The sequence below is a fragment of the Argentina silus genome (assembly GCF_951799395.1).
Source record: "Argentina silus genome assembly, chromosome: X".
In the NCBI taxonomy this organism is placed as follows: domain Eukaryota; kingdom Metazoa; phylum Chordata; class Actinopteri; order Argentiniformes; family Argentinidae; genus Argentina; species Argentina silus.
Genome location: NC_139653.1, coordinates 26,827,623 through 26,849,112, shown reverse-complemented (window position 1 = coordinate 26,849,112; position 21,490 = coordinate 26,827,623). Strand labels below are relative to the sequence as shown.

General features: G+C 44.0%; 2 protein-coding genes across 3 annotated transcripts in view; both read right to left on the bottom strand.

Annotated features, from left to right (window-relative positions):
* The window catches only part of LOC310823398 (PTB-containing, cubilin and LRP1-interacting protein-like), a 19,861-nt gene extending 9,398 nt beyond the window's left edge, over nt 1-10,463 (bottom strand). Inside the window, exons 1-2 of one of the 2 annotated variants that reach the window (XM_083696245.1) lie at nt 10,348-10,463; nt 3,225-3,371 (exon numbers count right to left, since the gene is read on the bottom strand). In XM_083696245.1, the coding sequence (XP_083552371.1) occupies nt 3,225-3,371; nt 10,348-10,377 (177 nt within the window). In that variant the 5' untranslated portion in view covers nt 10,378-10,463. Of the gene's footprint in view, nt 1-3,224; nt 3,372-5,266; nt 5,299-10,347 lie in introns of those variants that run through there. The other variant, XM_083696246.1, reaches the window with a different exon arrangement.
* Nucleotides 10,464-12,523: 2,060 nt separating this feature from the next.
* Nucleotides 12,524-21,490, bottom strand: part of dner (delta/notch-like EGF repeat containing) — a 44,818-nt gene continuing 35,851 nt past the window's right edge. The window contains exons 8-13 of the mRNA XM_083696430.1: nt 18,010-18,240; nt 16,192-16,314; nt 13,547-13,660; nt 13,253-13,384; nt 12,857-13,103; nt 12,524-12,644 (exon numbers count right to left, since the gene is read on the bottom strand). Coding sequence (XP_083552556.1) covers nt 12,533-12,644; nt 12,857-13,103; nt 13,253-13,384; nt 13,547-13,660; nt 16,192-16,314; nt 18,010-18,240 — 959 coding nt within the window. The 3' untranslated portion in view covers nt 12,524-12,532. The remainder of the gene's footprint in view (nt 12,645-12,856; nt 13,104-13,252; nt 13,385-13,546; nt 13,661-16,191; nt 16,315-18,009; nt 18,241-21,490) is intronic.

The window sequence follows — 21,490 nt, the reverse complement described above, 5'->3', positions numbered from 1 at the left end:
TTTGCAAACATTTGGAACCACTGTTGAAGACCATAGAAAGTGAAAATTCACTCTATACAGTAGTTACTCACGTCGGAAGCATTCAAACTCTGGAAATCTGAAGCCATAACCCTCTTCACCTGCATTATAGTTAATAGACGGTTGTACCCCACTGGAAAACGCATTGGGAAAACCCCATTGGAAAACGTACTTCCATATCCCAGTAGAGAGCTGTGGCCACTGTGGAACGTCAGGAGGATCTATTTTAACCAATTTTGTGTGTGTGTGTGTGTGTGTGTGTGTGTGTGTGTGTGTGTGTGTGTGTATTTTTGAGAGCTATTTTAGTGCATGTTGTGCAGGAGATGTACAGTTTTTGTACAGAAAATGTTATTTTTTATTAAAACAAATTCAAGGGAGAACCATCCTCCTCTTCCTCAATGGACCAGCCTCCGCAGACACACAGACACACTATGCACATACTGTAGCAGGTACAGACACAACATAAAATGAATGCATTTATCCTTTCCAAACATGAAATATCTTCCTGTTTGGATGCTTTGTCTTAGTGCAACACAGTGAGATAACTGATCTGATGTAGAGAACCAGGACTAGGACCAGAACACAGTTTCCAGGTGCTTGTACGATTCTGTCACACAGTACAATCATAGCTAATGAGTGACACAGATGGTTAGGAAATCAGTGTTCTTTAATACAACTGAAAATGGACAGTAATATTCCAACCACATGGGTCTGTCTGCAAACAGAAACTACCATTAAATCTCAACCAGATACAAAAATAATGCTTTTAAACTTCTCAAAGGACCATGAAACCAATATATCAGAGCCAAATGACCAGGATTACACAAATATAGAAATACATATGCACTACAAATCAAATCTATAAGCTTGAGGCAGAGTTTTACCTACTGGATCTCTGCTAAGAGCTGGCTTTGGTGTTCAAAGGTTATGTTGAGGTCAGAGGTTCAGGGGCAGGTAATCAGTCTCTGATTTGACACACCACACAAATAAGAGCGACTTTCTACCCTATAAGTACTGCTGCACTGTAGATGAACATATGAAAGGTACAATAAAGGAGGGGAGATTAGATTAAGCTATCAGAGGTGATGTTAATGACGTTAGCCTTTGAGAGAGTTGTCAGTCTGAAGACAGAGGGTGAAGTTGAGGGAGAAATGAGCACATGCAGGCTTGGCCTCCATGGCCACACTGTGCTGCCTGCTGCCGCAGACATATAATTATATAATCAAGGAGATGCAGACCAGAGCCCGGCGATTAAGCTCTCACTTTCTGGATCACCCCCCCCAGTCCAACACACACACACACACACACACACACACACACACACACACACACACACACACACACACACACACACACACACACACACACACACACACACACACACACACACACACACACACACACACACACACACACACACATTTCTCCACCTCACCGGGGGTGTTTCTTTGTTTCTTTGTTTGGTTAGTCACGGTCCTGTCTCAAATCTGAACACCAAACGGAAAACTCAGCTCCCTGCCTCCCTCCCAAGCAGCATCTTTTTTCAGAATTCAGCATTCTGTTCCTGCTTCATAAACTGGACAAGGAGCTGTATAATGACTCTGAGCCACAGAGCAGAGTGTGAAAGCATGGCTCCCTTCCCTGGAGGTAACACAGTACTACACCTGCTCCATGTCAAGGTGCTTCTGACTGGTGTTATTGACTGATGGGGAAACAGTTGGAAGGTGGTGTGGACCTGACCACGGTTCTGGGTTCGCTGGCAGAGCTCTGCTCCAGGCTCCATAGCAGAAGTTTGGGTTCTAACAGCAGAGCTCTGCTCGGGGCTCCATGGCTCCATGACAGAGCTCTGGGCTTTGACAGTAGGGCAGTGAGAGCTGGCCTTTCATCCCAGCCGTTAGCTTTGGCACAGGGACAGCAGTGGTCAGGCTAGGGAGGCGTGGCTGGGGGCTGGGATATCAGGCAGGGGAGGAATATGGTATAGGAGCACAAAAAGAGTATTAACTGTTTCTCTCCATCCCCCATCCCCTCACTGTCAAAATAAACAGAGGGGGAATATTCCTTATTTCTGTCCTGGCAGTAGAGGGGGAGACCAGGTCCCTCTAAGGGGTTTGGCAAGGTTTCCTAGAAGGGAGCAGAAATGTGCACACACGCACGCACACACCTTTAATTCAGCTGTTAGAATTCAGACCCCCCCCCCCACACACCCCCAACCCCACCCGCAAAGAGCCCTGATTCTGTAGCTCTGGAAATCACCTTAGTAGTTAAAGCAAAGGAAAAAAATCCAATTTCTTTGTAGCCAGTATTCTCTGATAAATAGATGAAGTGGTATCCATGGCAACGTGGCTAAGCTCTCTCACAGTTACCTTGGAAGGAGCAGCGTCTAAGGAAGAGGAGGAAGATTGAGATATTCACACTGGACAGAGAGGTCCAGTGAGAGCTCCAACAAACCAGCCCACCTCACCCCACAGCAGTCTGGGAAAAATACAGGCATGCGCAAACACAGAGGGCAAGTCTGGCATAACAACACAAGTGGTGACCAAAGCCCCTTCTCCATTGGTTCTGCTCAGCCATACCAAGGCACCTCCGTTTCGTCGTAAAGGATGATGGCTGACTGGGTTTTGGAACATTTTAATTTTGAGTTTTCATTTTGAGTTGTTGTTAAAGCCTTGACAAGCCTGACAAACAAATCCCACTCATCTACCCTACTGACTGTTGCCCCAGTACACCCCAACATCGTGGTGTTTAGGTTCACCCTGCTGACACATACACACACACACAGGAAAGTGTTGCCTTTAATAATAGAGTGTGTGTCTCTCCTGCTATTCTAATTTGCAGGCCTGTTTGTTTAAGTTTGAACACAGGGAATAGACTCTGACTCAGGCAGCTCACAGGAGGGAAGCAAACAAAAACACACGCGCCACTGATAGCAGACACACATAACCAATAACACTCACAATGACACAGTACATGCCAGGGATAAAAGCCAGTGATATGGTGTTAACAAAAAGCCAATTGTTCTCTCTAGTCATACACACCAATTATAAACAGAAATGTAAATGAAATACACTCCAGCACAAGCCAATGACTCAAATCATAACCGAAAACCAAAGACACACTCTTACAGTACACCCATATTTTTTGATCTATGAAGACATGAACTCTCCATTTAACATAAAAATGCTAGTATGTTTGTGATGGTACTGTACCTTAAAGCCTGTGTGGGACCGGCTCTTCATGAGTGGTGTGGTGGAACATAGCTCAATGGCCTCAGGCTCGTGGAATATAACTGTGGGCAACGGCTCCTTTTTTAGTGTCAGCACATTCAGCTTGGTCTTCAGCATCGTCTGGAAGTGCTGGGGAAGAGAGAAGAGAGAGAAGACCAGACTGGTCATATAGGGGACTCAACAACAGATAGTATGCCTTCAATAGAATGACAGTGAATGTAACTGGACAGATCACATAAACACATAGTAGTAGAGGTATAATGAAACTTGCTTAGAGGCAATAAAATAGAGGTTATGAGAAATAATTTCATGTTAACATCATATTATGATTGCGGATCTGGATCATATCACCATTTTTTTGGTACAATTTCTTTGTATAAATGACAGAGTCCATACAGTATATCAATTACACAATGGAATGCTTGAGCTATTAGATCATGATGGCTCCTGATAGTTATGCCTAATGATGTGCATGATATACAGATGCATCAGCATCCATTACAGTAGATAAACTGCTCAATCAACTGTTCAACTGTCATGTGTTAAATGTGAACAATTGAGGAATTCTGACATAATCTGTACTGTATGTGCGCAGCTGCATATCCCTTTTATGGCAGCAGAGGGTGAAAATCCAGCAAAATACCACAGAAGTTTATTTTCTGCTGAAGTTGTGAGAGTCATGATTTCATTAGCTCCTCGGTTTTGTCTCGGCTATTTCAAGGAAACCCACAAATTCCAACCCTGACTCTAAAGGCTAGGCCTCCCATAGCCATACCTCCAAATTGCTTTGTTCTCTCACCTTCTTTGGAGGTCTCCAAAGTCTCCCCTCTTTTCCGAATAGGACTATTTTGCAGAGAGTTTTTGCTAGATACTAGCTTGCAACATTGAAGAAAATTGAAGAAAACCTGAAGGATAAACTGGATTCTGTTTTTCAGAAGTGTGCTCTATACACAAAATCTAGTCGATGAAGGCATTAGGTATTTAGATTGGTTGAGGCGTCACTCCATGGGTTTCCACCCCTTTGTAGCTACTTTCTGCAATGGATTTCACCAGGCTTTTTGAATGAGGAAAGTGGTCTCAACAAGGTTATTGTCGGCCTTACGAAACCCCAGATTCCAGTATGGGGCAAGGCCAGGCTCTCATCTCCTGTTTTGATGGAGGCTTCACACGCAGAGAGGAGCTCCCCCATCTGCTCTCCACATTTCACCCCCCCCCCATTCTCCACAACAACACTACTGTCACCACCCATTCTACACAACAACTACACTAATGTCACCACCCATTCTCCACAACAACACTACTGTCACCACCCATTCTACACAACAACTACACTAATGTCACCACCCATTCTCTACAACAACACTACTGTTACCACCCATTCTCCACAACAACACTACTGTCACCACCATTCTCCACAACAACACTACTGTTACCACCCATTCTCCACAACAACACTACTGTCACCACCATTCTCCACAACAGCACTACTGTTACCACCCATTCTACACAACAACACTACTGTTACCACCCATTCTCCACAACAACACTACTGTTACCACCCATTCTCCACAACAACACTACTGTTACCACCCATTCTCCACAACAACTACACTAATGTCACCACCCATTCTCCACAACAACACTAATGTCACCACCATTCTCCACAAGAACACTACTGTTACCACCCATTCTCCACAACAACCCTACTGTTACCACCCATTCTACACTACAACACTACTGTCACCGTCCATTCTCCACAACTATGCCACTTCACTACAGCCACTACAGCATCCTCACTAGACACCTCTAGTACAATAACCACACCTCCACCCAACAACTCCACGTTTCTACTCTCTCACAACTCATGTCTCCGCCATGTCATTGTCATCAACTGCATCACACACATTATGCACCCTTCACCATTACAAAACACATTCTTATACCCAAATCCACACCTACTACTGTGTGTACACCCCAACACCACTCCCAGACAACACACCCCAAAAAATGTCTGAAAACCCCACCTCCTTCAAATGAATATGATGGCCCTGGGAGACCTGAGGACATCCTTAGCATGAAGACAGTGCCATTCTACTGTATGGGGATCAGGGGATATGCATCATCACACTAGACCTTCACAGAGGAAAAGTAGAGGATAGAGGAGATGAGGAGGGAAAATGAAGAAGAGAAGAAGAAAAGAGAAGAGAGGCAGTTGTGAAACTAATGCCACATGTGTGTAAACGCTCGCTGACCTCCGCATCAGCACTTTATGGCTTCCTGACAGCGGCCTGCATTCCTGTGGTCTGCCTGGGTCGGAGTAAAGCCCCGGACTCACGGAATAACACTGGAATTCTATTCATAATATTTTCACAGTATTTCATTTTTTATTCCTCTGGACGAAAAAATATACTCATTGAGTTACAGCTATTATTGCTTCTAATTCTGATTTAGTCTTTCTTCACTTACAGAGGTGTGGATTGGGGCAAGGGATTGTGTCTGAAACCAAAGAACTGACAATGTTGTATTATGCAGGCAGGATGCTCCTCAGACACCAAATACTCAGTGTGTTCTCTCAGGCTAGGCCTTGTACAGTCTGTTCCTCATCTAGACCATTCGCTGACATCCTAAGATGAATTTCATACTCTAATGCGACATGTGTTTTTGAAAGGTACACCACATTTTCAGGAACAGCCCAGATTTCCTTGTAAATGCTGGTATACATTTCACGCATGAGCGAGGCATGTGACTTTTCCCAAATAACTATTGCCTGAATTTGATGGATTGAGAGAGACCATTTCAGACCAACAGAGAACATACATTTTCCACAGTGAACTAGGTGACCATTCTGGTGTGATAAAAGGCTGGCACTCGACTCTCTAGATAAGAGTACACAGTACATCAGAGCAAAGTCTAACAAACCATACAACTCTATGCACAACGACTACTTTGAACAATTCCCATCTGCTCCAAATTAGGATACAAATATGTCTACAGAAAGAGTGGGTTGTTAGCCATCATATGATACCTTGCGTTTGAAAAAGTTTATTTTGGTTGTTGAGCTACAGTAAGTGAAGTGGATCTGGTAACACCATAATAGTAACAGAATGACTAAATACTAAATGGGTCCCCCACAGAAATTGATTATTTATGGATTGAACGTCATTCTATACATGATGATGTAGCTAAAATAGGGAAAAGGTAGAAAAATAGACCCTCTCATTAAGGTAATAATATCTTATTTGATCAACTTATATATAATATTAAAAATGGTAATTGATAAAACCAGTTCCATTCCCAAAAATATAGACTCTTAACATTCATTTGATAGGCTCTGATGAATTTCACGTTTTTTATTACATATTAAAAACAAAAGGCACCCAAACACATAAAGCACAATCCACAAAACACATTCACATTACGTCCATATGCAGCCATAAAACACCTCTAGTACATCTAGTCTACTGGTCAGTATTGCACATTCCAATTTACATTGCACTAGCCATAACATGGTAACCTATATACTGGTCAGTGAATCTCATATGTCTGTGTTCGCCTCCTGTTTCTGTCCTGGCAGTGGAGGGGGAGACCAGGGAGACCTGGGGCAGTTTCTGACAGACCAGCCTGGGGTTTGGCCAGGTTTCTTACAAGGGAGCATTAATGCATGCATGCATGCATGCATGCCACGCACACACGTACGCATGCACACAGTCTGAAGATGAACGAGTGAGTGGAGCACACTACCAGATGTTTGAGACCTAGTGTGTTGGCTGCAGGTGAGAAAGTGGCCCACCTCAAACTGGTCTCAGACTGTTATCAGACCATCTCAGTCTGGCCAGACGCTCACATAAACCAACATCAGTCCTACCCTCTATTCAGTCTGACACACACATTCTTACTACATCTGCGGTCTGACCGAGGCATTAAAAACACAGCTGGAGCCAGGGTGGACAGGTAGAGCAGGAAGCTGCCCCAACCCATACAGTGGTTGTCTCCAAAACCACAACTCAGACCCCTCTCCCCAGCATGGTACGAGCCAGCTGTATCACACTGAACCTGTCAGCCTATGTTAACGGGCTCCGCCTCTGATCCTTGGGATGTTTATGAGTGGAACCGCTGCGTTTCACAAGCATCTGAAAGGACTAAATCCAGAGAGGTCCGTGGGAGGTCCTGTGCCGTGATTGGTGGGTCAGTTCTGTGGGATGTGGGCATAGACGGAATCAAACCTCAGACCCAGGGGTGGCATCTCCGGCTAGCCATAAAAACATAATCAACTCTGACGCAAATTACCACAGTTAACTCACCCACACATATACAGTACCACAACACATTAACTATTCTAACAGAGTGACATAAAACCCATGCTCCTTACGCAGTGTTCAACATCTACAGTTTCCAGAGCAGATCAATACAGCTGCATACCCATTTAGGAAAGACTAGCATGGGATAATTGTCTAGTATCATTTTAGCAATTTGGACCTCAATTTTTCCATCCTTGTATGCAATGCCTCATGTTGGTACATACTTATCCATAGCAATGTAAACAGTTGTATTCACATGAGGTTGCTTGTTCTTCTCATGAATTCCTCTTTCCAGCAGAGGCCTCTGAGCAACAATACCCTGACCACAAGCAGCCCCAAACAGACCTAGTGGTGGTTTTCACCATGAGATAAACTCAAGGCAGGCCCACAGTCAACCGCTATTTCTGCACTGTCAGGAGTTTGATGTTTTGTCTCCTCAGCCAGTTTTCATGTCATGAAAATAGGAACACCCCAACAGAGAGTGCTGCTAGCTAAGAGGAACCTGGTCATGTGGAGCATGTTCATATGCATGTCTGTGTGTGTGTACACATTGTGATCTGGAGAGAAGGAGCTCTTGAAACTAATTCAATGCCCAACTGATGTCATCATCTGATACATACAGCTGATTCTAAATGCCATCCTGAAAACACTTCTGCTCACAGCTGCCTATATTTTCTCTTCCTGCTGTGATGAAATTGCAGCCAGACATTGGAAGTTACCATGGCAACAGAGTGAAAATGAAGGGTATGTATGACAAAACAGCAAAAATACAACACCAATGAATAGGGTAGATTACAACTCTAGTACACCACTAGTGCAACTCTAGTACACCACTGTTAAGGAACAGGGATAAAGGACAACAATAGTCAAAGGGCTAAGCAACTGATCATCACCATGGCAACAGAGCAGTGAGAAAGCAAGCATCACCAAGGTTACAGTACAGCGAGTCACTAACTGCCCTGTGACAGTGAGGCACTAGGCCTAGTGGTGTACGACTCTAGGATGTTTGGAGTTGACGCGGACTCCGACTCCTGCTTTCAGAGTTGATGGAGTCGAGTCTTTCTCGACTCTGACTCCAAAATTGCAAACTGTCCTAAAATGAATAATACTGTGATGTCAGGATGTGTGTGTGAGTGCTTAAAAACGATTCCAATGGGCTAGTGATCCATTGGGAGAAGACATTCTCTACAAGACATACTGTTTTTGTGGTCTCAGACATAAATTAGCAGAGGAATTTGGAGTCAGAGAATCCTGAGAGTTGACTCTCATGGGAGTCGATTCGTCTCCCTCTCAAAATTGGAGTCGACTCCAACTCCAAGACTCCAAAGAGTCCCCACCACTAACTAGGCTTCCTTTTCACTGATACTCATATAAAAAGGGCCTAATCATCAAGATGCTGTGCTACGATAACCATTGTTAGGGGCACAGATAACAGCCAGGAATTCCACTCATCGGGTCATGTGACAAGGGGCATTATTGCACAGCGAGCTGGAACAGCCCCATTACCATGTGATAAATGGCTCTCTGGAACCCTCATTTCAGCACTTTACCCCAAGGGAAATGATTGATCACAGGGCCACTATATAGGCCTGTCACTTGCATTGGTACAGAAAAGGCTCTGCAGTCAGCCAGCCCAGGTGGAAATAAGCACCAGAACACATACATGCCACACTCTGGTACCAATGTAGGCCATATTGACAGAACACAGGGGAAGAAACTGAATGAGACAGAACCTGGGCTCACACAGAACCAAAAAATGTTTAGGTTATGTGACCAAGAAGAGAGTGGCACTAGAAGATTAGGTCCCTGTATGTTACAGAAAGAAAACATTAATAATATGATGGTAAGGCTATGTAGGTTCAGATTGGAGACGGGAAATCGTCATTTTTGGTCTGGTGGATGGTTAAATTATTCAGTAATGGCATTGTATTTAACGTTCACCTAAAAGTGGCGGTATTTTACTTCTTGCAATTGTAAAACATGTAGATAGTATCTCCACCAAAGTTTACTACGCGATTCAGTCTTCTTGACGCCTGGGCAAGCACTGTAAGGGATTGTGCAAGATCATTTGGCAAGCAGTCTACCCGACATCTGGAGAGCATTAACGTTACGGGAGAGGAGACGTGAAGCCAGCCTCGGTGCACGACTTGCCCCATCGCCACTGGAGATCAAAATACGTGTCATTAAGAATGTTATTTTTTTTTTTTTTTTTTTTTACAGATCAAATAATTCTGGTTAATAATGGCACCATAAGTGATTTACGACAGTTTACTGAAATAGAAATGGTTGACACAATAGAAATGTGAGGGTGTAATCCAATGCAAAACATTCCTCTGAACCGAAAAAAGAACTGAACTGTAAAACAGACGTGAATTACAATAACAAGCGCTCCCAGAGAAATATTTCTTAAGATAAAGATAGAAAGCCATTTCAGCAATGTCTAGGGCCACGATTAACGTGATATCCAACATTCAATCCCGGCTTGCGTAACATATACTGTATGAACGCGATCCAACGTAGTTGGGTAATGGGGATAGTCGTGGGAGGGAGGAGGTGGCATGAATTAATACAATGATTACTGTCGCGCTGGCCTGAGAATAAAACTGACTTCAGACTATACAACGATATTGTGCAGTAAGAATGCAGCACTACAATAACTGAAGAACATGTATTCATCTGGTAAGTGCATTCAGCGCATAGACACTATCTCAATGAATGCACGATGGCGTTTCATACCATTCAACATAAGACAGACAACCATCCACTGCATCTATGTTTGTCGGGAATGCTAACTAATGCAATCATACCTGCAATCGCTCTGTCGCTGGCTGCCACATATTAGTAGAATCAAAGGTTTTCGTCTTTATTACAGGGTGTTCTTCTCTGTGTAGTCCAGCTCACATCTGTTCACTTTCGGCGCTCGCTTCTCCTGCAATCTGGAGAAAATTGACAGTGAATTCCATGGAGCGCAACGATGAAGCTCCGCCTGCGCGAATTTACCGGTCTAGCCTGCAGAGGGCAGGGTTCTAGATGTCAGCCAGAAGAGCCAGTCATTACGATGTTGGAGTTGTACAGGACTATCTGTTAGCCTATATAATAACGGGCTTGGGTCATGTTATAGGAGCTGGCCACCTAGACTGCAGGAAGGGCAGGAACTTAGCAACCGATCAATAAGTAACATGACGCCACAGCTAGCCTGTATTTATAGATGTGTACATAGAGAACATCTGGAAAAAAGCAAGAGGTCATAGGTCTAGGCCTCACACAGGCCTCATAGAGTTCTAACACTTGGGCATTTCCATTGCTGACGTTTTGTCATTCTCTCTATTGGCATGAGGGGACAGTGATCAGAGAGAAAGAGATATTCAGGAGTGGATGTTGACTCTAACTATAGACAGGCCTGTGTTTTCCAGACTACTGATTGTTTGTTGTGGTCTGTGGGTTGCTTTGTGGTTGATAAAGAAAATCTCAGTGGAGAAATAAACAACAGCGATAAACAATGATTCCTTGTTCTCCAGGGTTCCTTGGAGTTGAGAAATATACAGTATTGATATAATATGAGTTTCCAGGCATTGCCTTTTTATTACATACTAAGCTGCCTTTTATGCTAGTCTTGTGCTTTGTTCAGGGATCAGTCATGATGGCTAGGGACTCCATTCATATTTCAAGTCTCCCCAATGCTCTTGGCACAGGATTTACCATTATGATTTGCTTGCATGTGAGTTACAGTTACTCAGTCTTCATAGTCTTCAATCTACATTCATTCTAGAGTAAAGTACATTTCCACTGAGTTAAATCCTTTTTTTTTCTTTTTTTTTTGTAAATTGTATTGTATTGATAAATCTCTGAAGTCAGAGAATGCATTTAATTTCAGACAGGAATGTAAATCAACACAGAACTCACACAAGACAACAGACAGGTAATGTTCACGTAAATCTTTATTGTTACATCATTCAACATAAATAGGAATCATGTGGTTCTTCTCTCTAAAAAAAGGAGGATGACCCTAGGCAAAACATCAGTCAGGTCAGGCCCCAACAGAAAATGGATAGAGGGGTTGACCCTGAGAGGAACAGCACAACCGCATACAGACAGAGAAACCTGTACCTGGGACATAGAAGCACATATATACTGGAGCATAGACCAGCTGACCTCCACCTTCTTATTCAATCAGCCGAGAGCCACCGGCCACTCCTGCAAAAAACACTGTTCTCATAGGGAAACCGTACAACACTGTGAATTACTCCTCCTAGATTTGCACAGATTAATAACTTGCATGTAAATAACAAAACATGACAACAAATGTTTCTTGAAAAGCACTGTTTTAACAGCTTCCACCTAATAGTGGCTTTATACATTTTCTCTACCACCACATGTTGCCTGGAGAAGATTTTGGCACAACTCTGGCAAAGATACACTAAATCAACAACAATGTAAGGTTTCAAAATAATGCAGAAACCATAAATCTACCCATGCACCAAGTAAGGCAACCTACTGCAGATTTCAATATAGAAAGATATATCATACTGCACTATGACAAGTGCACCTATTTCTACCACATCTGTAAGGACTGCTATTAGCAGTGTCTGCTGAATCTACATTTAAACTGAGCTCATGGGTTGGTGGCCCCACCGGCAACCTTGGAGGTTCTAGTCACATTCTACTGGACCGCAGAGGCCACAAACATGGCAATGGCACCAACAACGATTGAAAGAATTCAAGGTAAGCTCTTATGCTACAGTAGCCTTTTGGATATCAACAGTAAAATAAACATATCAAATTCTACATTTGTTATTTCAGAATTTGTTTGCTTTGTTGTTGTTGTTTTTTCACTACATTTGTTTTGTTTTCTAAAGAAATACTGAATGGTTTGCATTTACTGAGTTGTCTGTACTGTATGTGTGTATTCATGCACATCTGTACATGTGCAGTTGAATGTGTAAATAGGTGAAATAAGTGTGATGTCATGTGTTTGCAGTATGCTGTTGTGTTTTACAAATCTTTAGTTTTGATTAGAGTGACCAATGGCTTGTCGTCAGGGCTGTAGTCTTCGTAGGTGATAGGAGTGGCCTCATACATGGCTGGCCTGGACTTCTTCCCAAATCTGAGAGAGGGGAGGAGGAGTCATGGAGTCATTTGACAGCTAAATTGGGACAGCTACATGCAAAACTGTTTCTAATGATTCAACCATACACTATAGAGTTAAACAGATGAGTCATAGTGCTCTCCAGTTCAGGTGAGTGTACAGTAGTTACAGTGAAATACAGGTGAATGTATCCTGGTTAATGAGGGTCGAGTTACTCAACATTGACTCACCTGGCGTGGCGGATGGAGGCGATGGCATTGCTGAACTCGCTGTCAATGCTGCGGCAGTTGTAGAACTCCTGGTACGCATGGCGAGAGGAGCCCTGGTACTCAATGCGACTAATGCGACAGATGCCCACGATGAGGATGATGAGCATGAGGACAAAGGCGACACACAGTGCTCCGATGATGATGTAGAGAGAGTGACGAGGCATGTTGGTCAGAGTGTCCTCAGGGTGAGCCGGCTTCCACTGCAAGTCTTTTAGACAGCCAGACACACAGATGCACACACACACACACACACACACAATGCATGTTGTTAAAGAATAAGGTAAGTAAAACATGATTATCTGCATAAAAATGATCAAGTTCACAGTTGAACAGAGGAGTCCTGGGAGGAGAACTTACGGATCTCACAGTTGGCCCCCACCCACCCTGGTGGGCAGTGACAGGTGTAGCTGTTTGATTGGTCAATACAAGTGCCTCCATGATGACAGGTGTTGCTCTCACACTCATTGACGTCAACCTCACAGTTGTCCCCTGAGAACAGACAGATATGGCTAAGTCTCTGACTAGAGCAGAAATCAGTATTAAGCTGAGAATACAGATACGGCTCTGGGTATGGCCAGTTGTGCACCTACAGTTTCTCTTACAGAGACTCTGTATCTCAAAAGAACACACACTCTCAGTTTGAATCCTTACCTAGGTAGCCAGGTGGGCAGACGCATGAAGCATTAAGACCAACACTCTCACAGCGGCCTCCGTTCTTGCAGTGCAGCTTCTGACACAGGTCCCTATAGGTCTCACAGTGTCTTCCTACAGGAACACATACATTCCACATGTCTCATAGTACACTTATCACAATGAAACAACTGAATACGCAGATACATGCATACACTAAATAGCATGCAATCTCTTACATCCACCATGTCATTGACATACTAACAACTTGCAGTTAAGAACATTTTTAACTTCTGATTCTATTTTAAATGTGCATCAATCTGGCATTAGACCTGGACATAGCACAATATCAGCTCCTGTACTTTTGGCTGTACATTTTAGATGATGTGTTAAATTGTCTAAATCAAAAAATCATTGTGCTACCTTATTTATTGACCTCTCCAAGGCTTTCGATGTGGTCAATCATTACCTACTTATCCATAGGTTAGGGTAAGGGTGCATTTACTGCTCTTCAGAAAGCCCTTGTTAAATTGAAATTGGTACTTAATGCAAGAAAAACCTAAACCTAACCAAAAGTATATATTACTTTCCACATCACAGAAAAATGCATCTGATGACTTGTATATACACTCACCGAACACTTTATTAGGAACACTATACTAATACTGGGTAGGGCCTCCCTTTGCTCGCAAAACAGCCTCAATTCTTCGTGGTATTGATTCCACAAGATGTTGGAAACATTTCTTTGAGATTCTGGTCCACGATGACATGATTGCATCACGCAATTCCTGCAGATTTTTCAGGTGCACTTTCAAGCTGTGAATCTCCCGTTCTACCACATCCCAAAGGTGTTCTATTGGCTTCAGATCCGGTGACTGGGAAGGCCACTGAAGAACACTGAACTCATTATCATGTTCATTAAACCAGTTTGAGACGACTTTTGCTTTGTGACATGGTGCATTATCATGCTGGAAATAGCCATTAGACAGGGGTGCCCAATACGTCGATTACGATCGACCGGTCGATCGCGAGAGTAGTGCGGGTCGATCGCGTGACATAAACGACGGACATTTGTGCTTCAGCACGGTACGAGGCAATTGAGCCAGTGTGAGTGCGCCACTTGATTGACGTACAATGCGGCCAGTCTGAGATCGCTTCTCTTCTACGGGTCACGTGTCACCATGCATTCGCATGTATATATTTTGCAATATATATTTAGCATTTTTTAATGTAGGTAGATCATTTTGACCTGGTCATTTTGAAAGTAGCTCGCAAGCCGAAAAAATGTGGGCACCCCTGCATTAGAAGATGGGTAAATTGTGGCCATGAAGGGATACACATGGTCAGCAACAATACTCAAATAGGCTGTGGCATTCAAGCGCTGATTGATTGGTATTAACAGGCCCAAAGTGTGGCAAGAAAACATTCCCCACACCATTACACCACCTCCACCATGAGAAGGTGTACAGGTGTTCCTAATAAAGTGCTCAGTGAGTGTATACTTTGGGTGGTTCCCCAAATGAGCGAGTTCCTCATTATAAATACTTGGACATCTGCATTGATGATGATCATTCTTTAAAATTCTATATAGAAAATCGAATTAAGAAAGTTAAAATCGATAGTCCGGAATCGGATAGTCCAAGCGACAATTTAGCCTGTGATTGAATATGGCAATATTTTATACATGCATGCTCCCACTAGCACATTAAAATCCTTGGATTCTAGATAGATAGATAGATAGATAGATAGATAGATAGATAGATAGATAGATAGATAGATAGATAGAAACTTTATTTATCCCTAGGGGAAATTCAGGTTCCAAGTAACTTAAAGACATATATATATTACAGAGATAACCAGCGATAGATATATCACTCATCATTGTTCTCTATACCAGAATGTGGGTTGGGTTTCACTAATCGCAGATCATGCCATTGGCTTACTTTTGTTTATAAAGCACTTCTCTAGAAACTACAGTACCATCGTACCTTATCGTACTTTTGAAATGGAGGGTCACAAATTATCACAAGACCTGATAGTTTTGGAGGTTCCCTATGTTTCCACAGTTACTGGGAGAACAGCTTTTAGTGTTCATGCTCCATCCTCTTGGAATGCCCTTCAGGAGGAACTAAAGATAGAGTCATTGGTCACTTTAGGCCATTTCAAGAAATTGAGGGATTTATTAATTGAAAATTGTAACTGTTTTTAATCTAGGTTGTGCTTATGTCTTAAGGGTTTATATCATTGTTGTTATTCTTTTCTTCTTTTTCTCCATTCATTCTTTTGTAGACTTCCACTTTAAATATTATGTTATTTTGTCTGTTTGATGTTTCTTTTATCCCCATGCACCGTACAGGGCTCTTCTGTAAAAGAAGAGGTCAGGTCTCAGTAAGATCTCCCCTGTATAAATAAAGGATAAAAACAACAAAACATTCCATATACATGCAATGGATATTAGCATGCATCACAAAATCAGCATCCCATAACACAATCAGATCAACTGACCTTGTCAAGTCATTAGACACTTTACAAAACCTTGTTCTTTTTTTTCTTTCTCTTTCTTTCTTTCTTTCTTTCTTTCTTTCTTTCTTTCTTTCTTTCTCTCTCACACATCTGTACACACACACACACACACACAATCTGTACACACAGACACACACACACACCTTCATATTGGGGAGTGCAAACACACTCATAGGCATTGATGAGGTCCTTGCAGGTGGCATAGTTCTGGCATGGGGCAGAAAGACACTCATTGTACTCCTCTTCACAGTACAACCCATGGTACCCTGGGACACAGGGAGACAGACACACACTGCACTGACATGATTTCTTTAATAAGTTACTGCACCACTACTGAAATGAAAACCTATTCCATATTAACAAAACTCAATTACTATGTAATTACCATCTGTTGTTTTTTATAATGGGGTATTTTCTTATAATGAGTCTCAAAGTGTGGGCCTTTCCTCTTGTGTTTGTGGGCTGTTATGATTGTGACTAAACCTTGAGGAGGGTCCATCCATAGTTATGACTATGGCTAATTTAAACTGGAATGCAGCATTCTCCATTTGCCACTGGGTGGCAGTTTTGCACTAGTGCTGAAAAAGCTTGGTCCTCATGATATTAGTACTGTATGAGTTCAAGGTCTGAACACAGCAGATTGACAGGATCACTGAGATAAGATAGGACATTGTGTTCTCTCTGCTGAACTCAAAAGCTGCAGTCACTTAGCAGAAATATGTGTATGTGAGGGGGAGAAAGACAGACAATTGAATGCGTCTGTAGGTTGCTTGCAAGGATGTGCATGAGGGAGTTAATGAGGGAATTGTTAGAGTGCACATATAGGGTAGTGTGTGTGTGTGTGTGTGTGTGTGTGTGTGTGTGTGTGTGTGTGTGTGTGTGTGTGTGTGTGTGTGTGTGAGAGAGAGAGAGAGAGAGAGAGTGCATGCTTGTTGTTTATTATAAGAGAAAGAATTAACATAAAACTAAGCCTGGATAAAGCCCAAAGGTCCTCATAAAATGGCAGTGAAATGTCAAGTGCCTATCCCAGGCTCAGAGTCCTGTGTCTTCAGACTGACTTGCTTTCCCTATGAGCTGTGAGGCAGGTAAAGGAGGGTTGTTATCCTCAACATATCAGCTCCAACACAGTCTCCTCTCCCCCTCCAACACACACCAGCTGGCATATTTATAAGGAGGATAAAAGGTCAATTGTATCCCCAAATACAATGTGTGTGTGTGTGTGTGTGTGTGTGTGTGTGTGGGTGTGGGTGTGGGTGTGGGTGTGGGTGTGGGTGTGTGTGTGTGTGTGTGTGTGTCTGGGATGCTAATGGTGTTATGATGGTGCAAATCACCAATCATAACAATCCCATTAGACATGGGTGTCTGAACAGAGACATCTGATTGGACAGTATCAGCTGCACAACTTGTGCAGTCACGCCAGCTGAAAATGGCCTGGAAGTACTGCACAAAGCAACCATTTCGCCATGGCAACCAGGCGATTCAGGAGGAGGGACAGAAAGACAAAGAGAGAGAGAGAGAGAGAGAGAGAGAGACAGAGAGAAGCTGAACAAAGGAGAGTAACAGAGAATATGTAAGAGTGAAAGGGGAGAGATTTGAAATTACAGATTTGTTTGTGCCAAAAATAGAAAAGGAAAATCCAAGAAGCTTTAGGCAGGCACTGGAGTTCAATGTGTAAAGTCAAAGAAAAAGAAAAAGAGGAGTTAGCTCACTGCAGTTCATGTTCCCAAATGCATTTATTCACAAAGGAGCATGAACTGCAATGTGTGGAGATCAACTGTAAGGGAAGAGGGGCAGGATGGCACATTGTGTTAATAGCCAACTGGGTAATAGCTAAATAAGGGAGCCATGACAAATAGCACCATGATCAATAATCATCTAAGCATTTCATGTGGTAGGTTTACTCTGATGTATGATCTATTATGAGATAAATATATCTGTCTGTTGGAGGGCAAGGGACTTACCTGGGACACACAGACACCTGTAGCTAGTCCCTACACTGCGGCAAATTCCGTGGGCACAGGGGTTAAGGGCACAGAAGTCTACCAGCTGGACACAGGTAGGGCCAGTGAAGCCAGCAGCACAGCTACAGCCGAAGCCAAGTCCTGGACCCTGGGGGTAGCAGCTCCCGTTGTTGTGGCAGGGGCTAGATGCACAGGGGTCGACTCTCTGATCACACATACTGCCCTGGTACCCTGAGAGGGGGGGGGGGGGCAGAGAGAGCTGTGAGTCGCTAACAGAAATCCATTGACTCCTGCAGTTTATTCCTCCCTGCAGATCATAAATGCCATCACATTCCAAGACAGTGGGGATGAAATAGTTTCCCCTCCTGTCGGATCCATGAATCAGAGTGTGAGAGGCTCTCTTCATTAGCCAGATGAAATACACACACTGATGCAATCAACATGGTCGTATATAACATTTACTGTAAAACACACAGGTCCCTCATAATAAAGCACAGTCATTCTCCACTCTGTGCTACCATGGAGATGACCCTGATAAAGCAGCTTGTGACGCAGCCTTTCCCCAAGGAGGAGAGGTGGGGGGGGTTTGAATGAGAGTAACCTCAATTTACCATCAGTCTTCCTCACAAGAGCAACAGGATTTTCAAATGTAGCGCTAGTGGAGACAGACAAAGTAACACAAAGTCACACACAGACACACAGTACACAGATATACAGACAGACAGACAGAGACACACACACACACACACACACAGGCACGCACACACACACACACACACAGGCACGCACACACACACACACACACTCACACACACACACACACTGTGTCTAAAAACATACTCAAATGTAGTGCACACAGCATAAAAGGAGAGAAAAGAAGGGGTGAAGAAAAGAGAGGAGAAAAGGTGGCAAGAAGGAGGGTTGAGAGATAAGATAGAAATAAGCAAAGCGCCATGCTCCATCTGTAGAAATCCTGCACTGTGTGACCAACCAGTTTGCACACCCCCAGTGGCCTTGGGCACTATCGTCAGGGAGACCGGCTGGGTGTCTTAGCATCAGGACCTCGTCAGAGCTCTCTCTGATCATACTGACAACTCTCCCCAAGGCTGAGGCCATAATTCACTCTGACACTGAGAATCTAGGTCAGCAGGCGAGCCACTCTAGGGGTAAACACTGAAACATCAACACGCACGCAGGCATGCAGGCAGGCACGTACGCACGCACGCACGCACGCACGCACGCACGCACGCACGCACGCATGCACACACGCACACACACACGCATTCATGTACACACACTAGGCAGAGCCCCAAGAGAGCTATAATATGGAGTCTGAAGGCAGCACTGATGTATTGCACAAACCTGCCAAGAGAAAGAGGGTTATGACTCTAAATATAGCACCCCCCACCCTCCTGCTCCTGACTAGTGCTGAGAGAGACCTCAGAGGACAGCCACACAGCAGAAGCTGCTAGGTAGGGACGCCCCTGCAGGCTCTTTCTCCTACCTGGGTTCCTCTATCCAGCAAACCCACCCACTCATCAACATTCTATTGGATAGAACTGCAGCGGCTGTTTTCAGAGCTGGCATTTGGTGATCAAACCTTAATTCTGTTTTGATTCCTATTGTTGTCAACCACAGGCATCCATCACTTTGTTTTGTCCAAGTCAAAAATCCTATAGGATTGGTGATTTTTCCAATATAATCCTATAGGATTCTCACAATCTCAAAATCTGTGGTCCCGCTTGTGGGAAAAACTACCACAATAGCAAGTACAAACATCCAGTTGTGTCCCCAAACCCAGACTCAGATAGTGTGTCCAGCCAGTGGGAATAGTCATGTAGAAACAGACCACCAATGCCATGGCCAGGTAATCTCATTTCATTTGTTTTAGCTATGTCCAATGATGTTTGGCATTTAGCAGACGCTTATATCCAAAGCGACTTACAACAAATACATTTGTCTAAGTAAGTGAATCATCTATCCATCAGTCATCATAAGAAAAAGTAATCTATGCTACGACCAGGGGCTGTTGGCAGTCACAATGCTAGAAGAAGGAACATTTTAAATTAATTTATTTACAGTAGAGAAACTGTACAGGGGGGTAGTGGGTATGAAGAAGTCTTTAGGAGGGACAGATAAGATGTAGCCTGAAGAGATGGGTCTTCAATCTATAGCAGAAGATAGGTAATGACTCTGCAGTCCTGACAGCAGTGGGAAGCTCGATCCACCAGCGGGGCGCCAGGACAGTGAAAAGCTGTGACCAAGTGGCACGACTGTTGCATCCACATAGAGGCGGCGGAGCCAGGCGGCCAGCCGAGGTGGAAGAGCGGAGTGATTGGGCAGGGGTTTGGGGGCTGACCATTGCTTGCAAGTAGGGAGGGGCTGTTCCCTTTGCTGCCGGTAGGCGAGCACCAACGTCTTGAATCTGATGCGAGCTGCTACCAGGAGCCAGTGAAGGGTGCGAATGAGGGGGGTGACATGGGAGAATTTGGGGAGATTGAACACCAGACGGGAGGCAGCATTCTGGATGAGCTGCAGAGGTCTGATGGCGGAGGCAGGGAGCCCGGCCAAGAGTGTGTTGCAGTAGTCAAGGCAAGAGATTACAAGTGTCTGGACCAAGAGTTCTGCTGCTTCTCTGGTGAGGAATGGACGTATCCTTCTGATGTTGTAGAGGAAGAATCTACAGGAGCATGCCGTCACTGTGATGTTCGCACAGGATAAGTGGTTGTCAAGGATCACCACAAGGTTCTTGGCTGTCTGGGAGGAGGTCACAGTAGAGTTCTCTACTGTGATGGAAAAGTCTTGGAGAGGGCAGGCTTTCCCAGGGAGGAAGAGCAGCTCAGTCTTGTTAAGGTTGAGCTTGAGGTGGTGGGCTGATACCCAAGCAGAAATGTCTGCAAGATACGCAGAGACACATGTTGCCACCTGTGAGTCAGAGGGGGGGGGGGGGGGAGAGAAAGAGTTGAGTGTCATCTGGGTAGCAGTGGCAGGAGAAACCATGTGAGGAAATTAGAGAGGCAAGATTTTGTATAGAGGGAGAACAGTAAAGGCCCTAGGACAGAGCCCTGGGGGACCCCAGTGGTAAGGGCTTGTGGAGAGGACAGCGATCTCCATGTCACCTGGTAAGAGCAATCAGCCAGGTAGGATGCAAACCAGGAGAGTGCAGAGCCAGAGAAGACGCTTGACTTTGGCTGTCTTAAAGGCAGCTGGGACAGATCCTGTGGATAGAGAGGAATTGATTAAGGTGGTAAGGAACGGAAGTTGGTTGCCTGCTTGGATGTGACCAGTTTTAGAACATCATCAGGGGAGAGGGGGGAGAAATCTGATAAACCAGAGACTGGGTGTTGCACAGTGGGTTTGGGAGGAAAGGTAGCAGTGTTGGCGAGAGAAAGAGCTGCTAATGTCATCAACCTTCTTTTCAAAGTAGGTGACAAAGTCATCCGCAGACAGGGAGGAGGGAGGAGGGGGGAGGGGGAGAAGG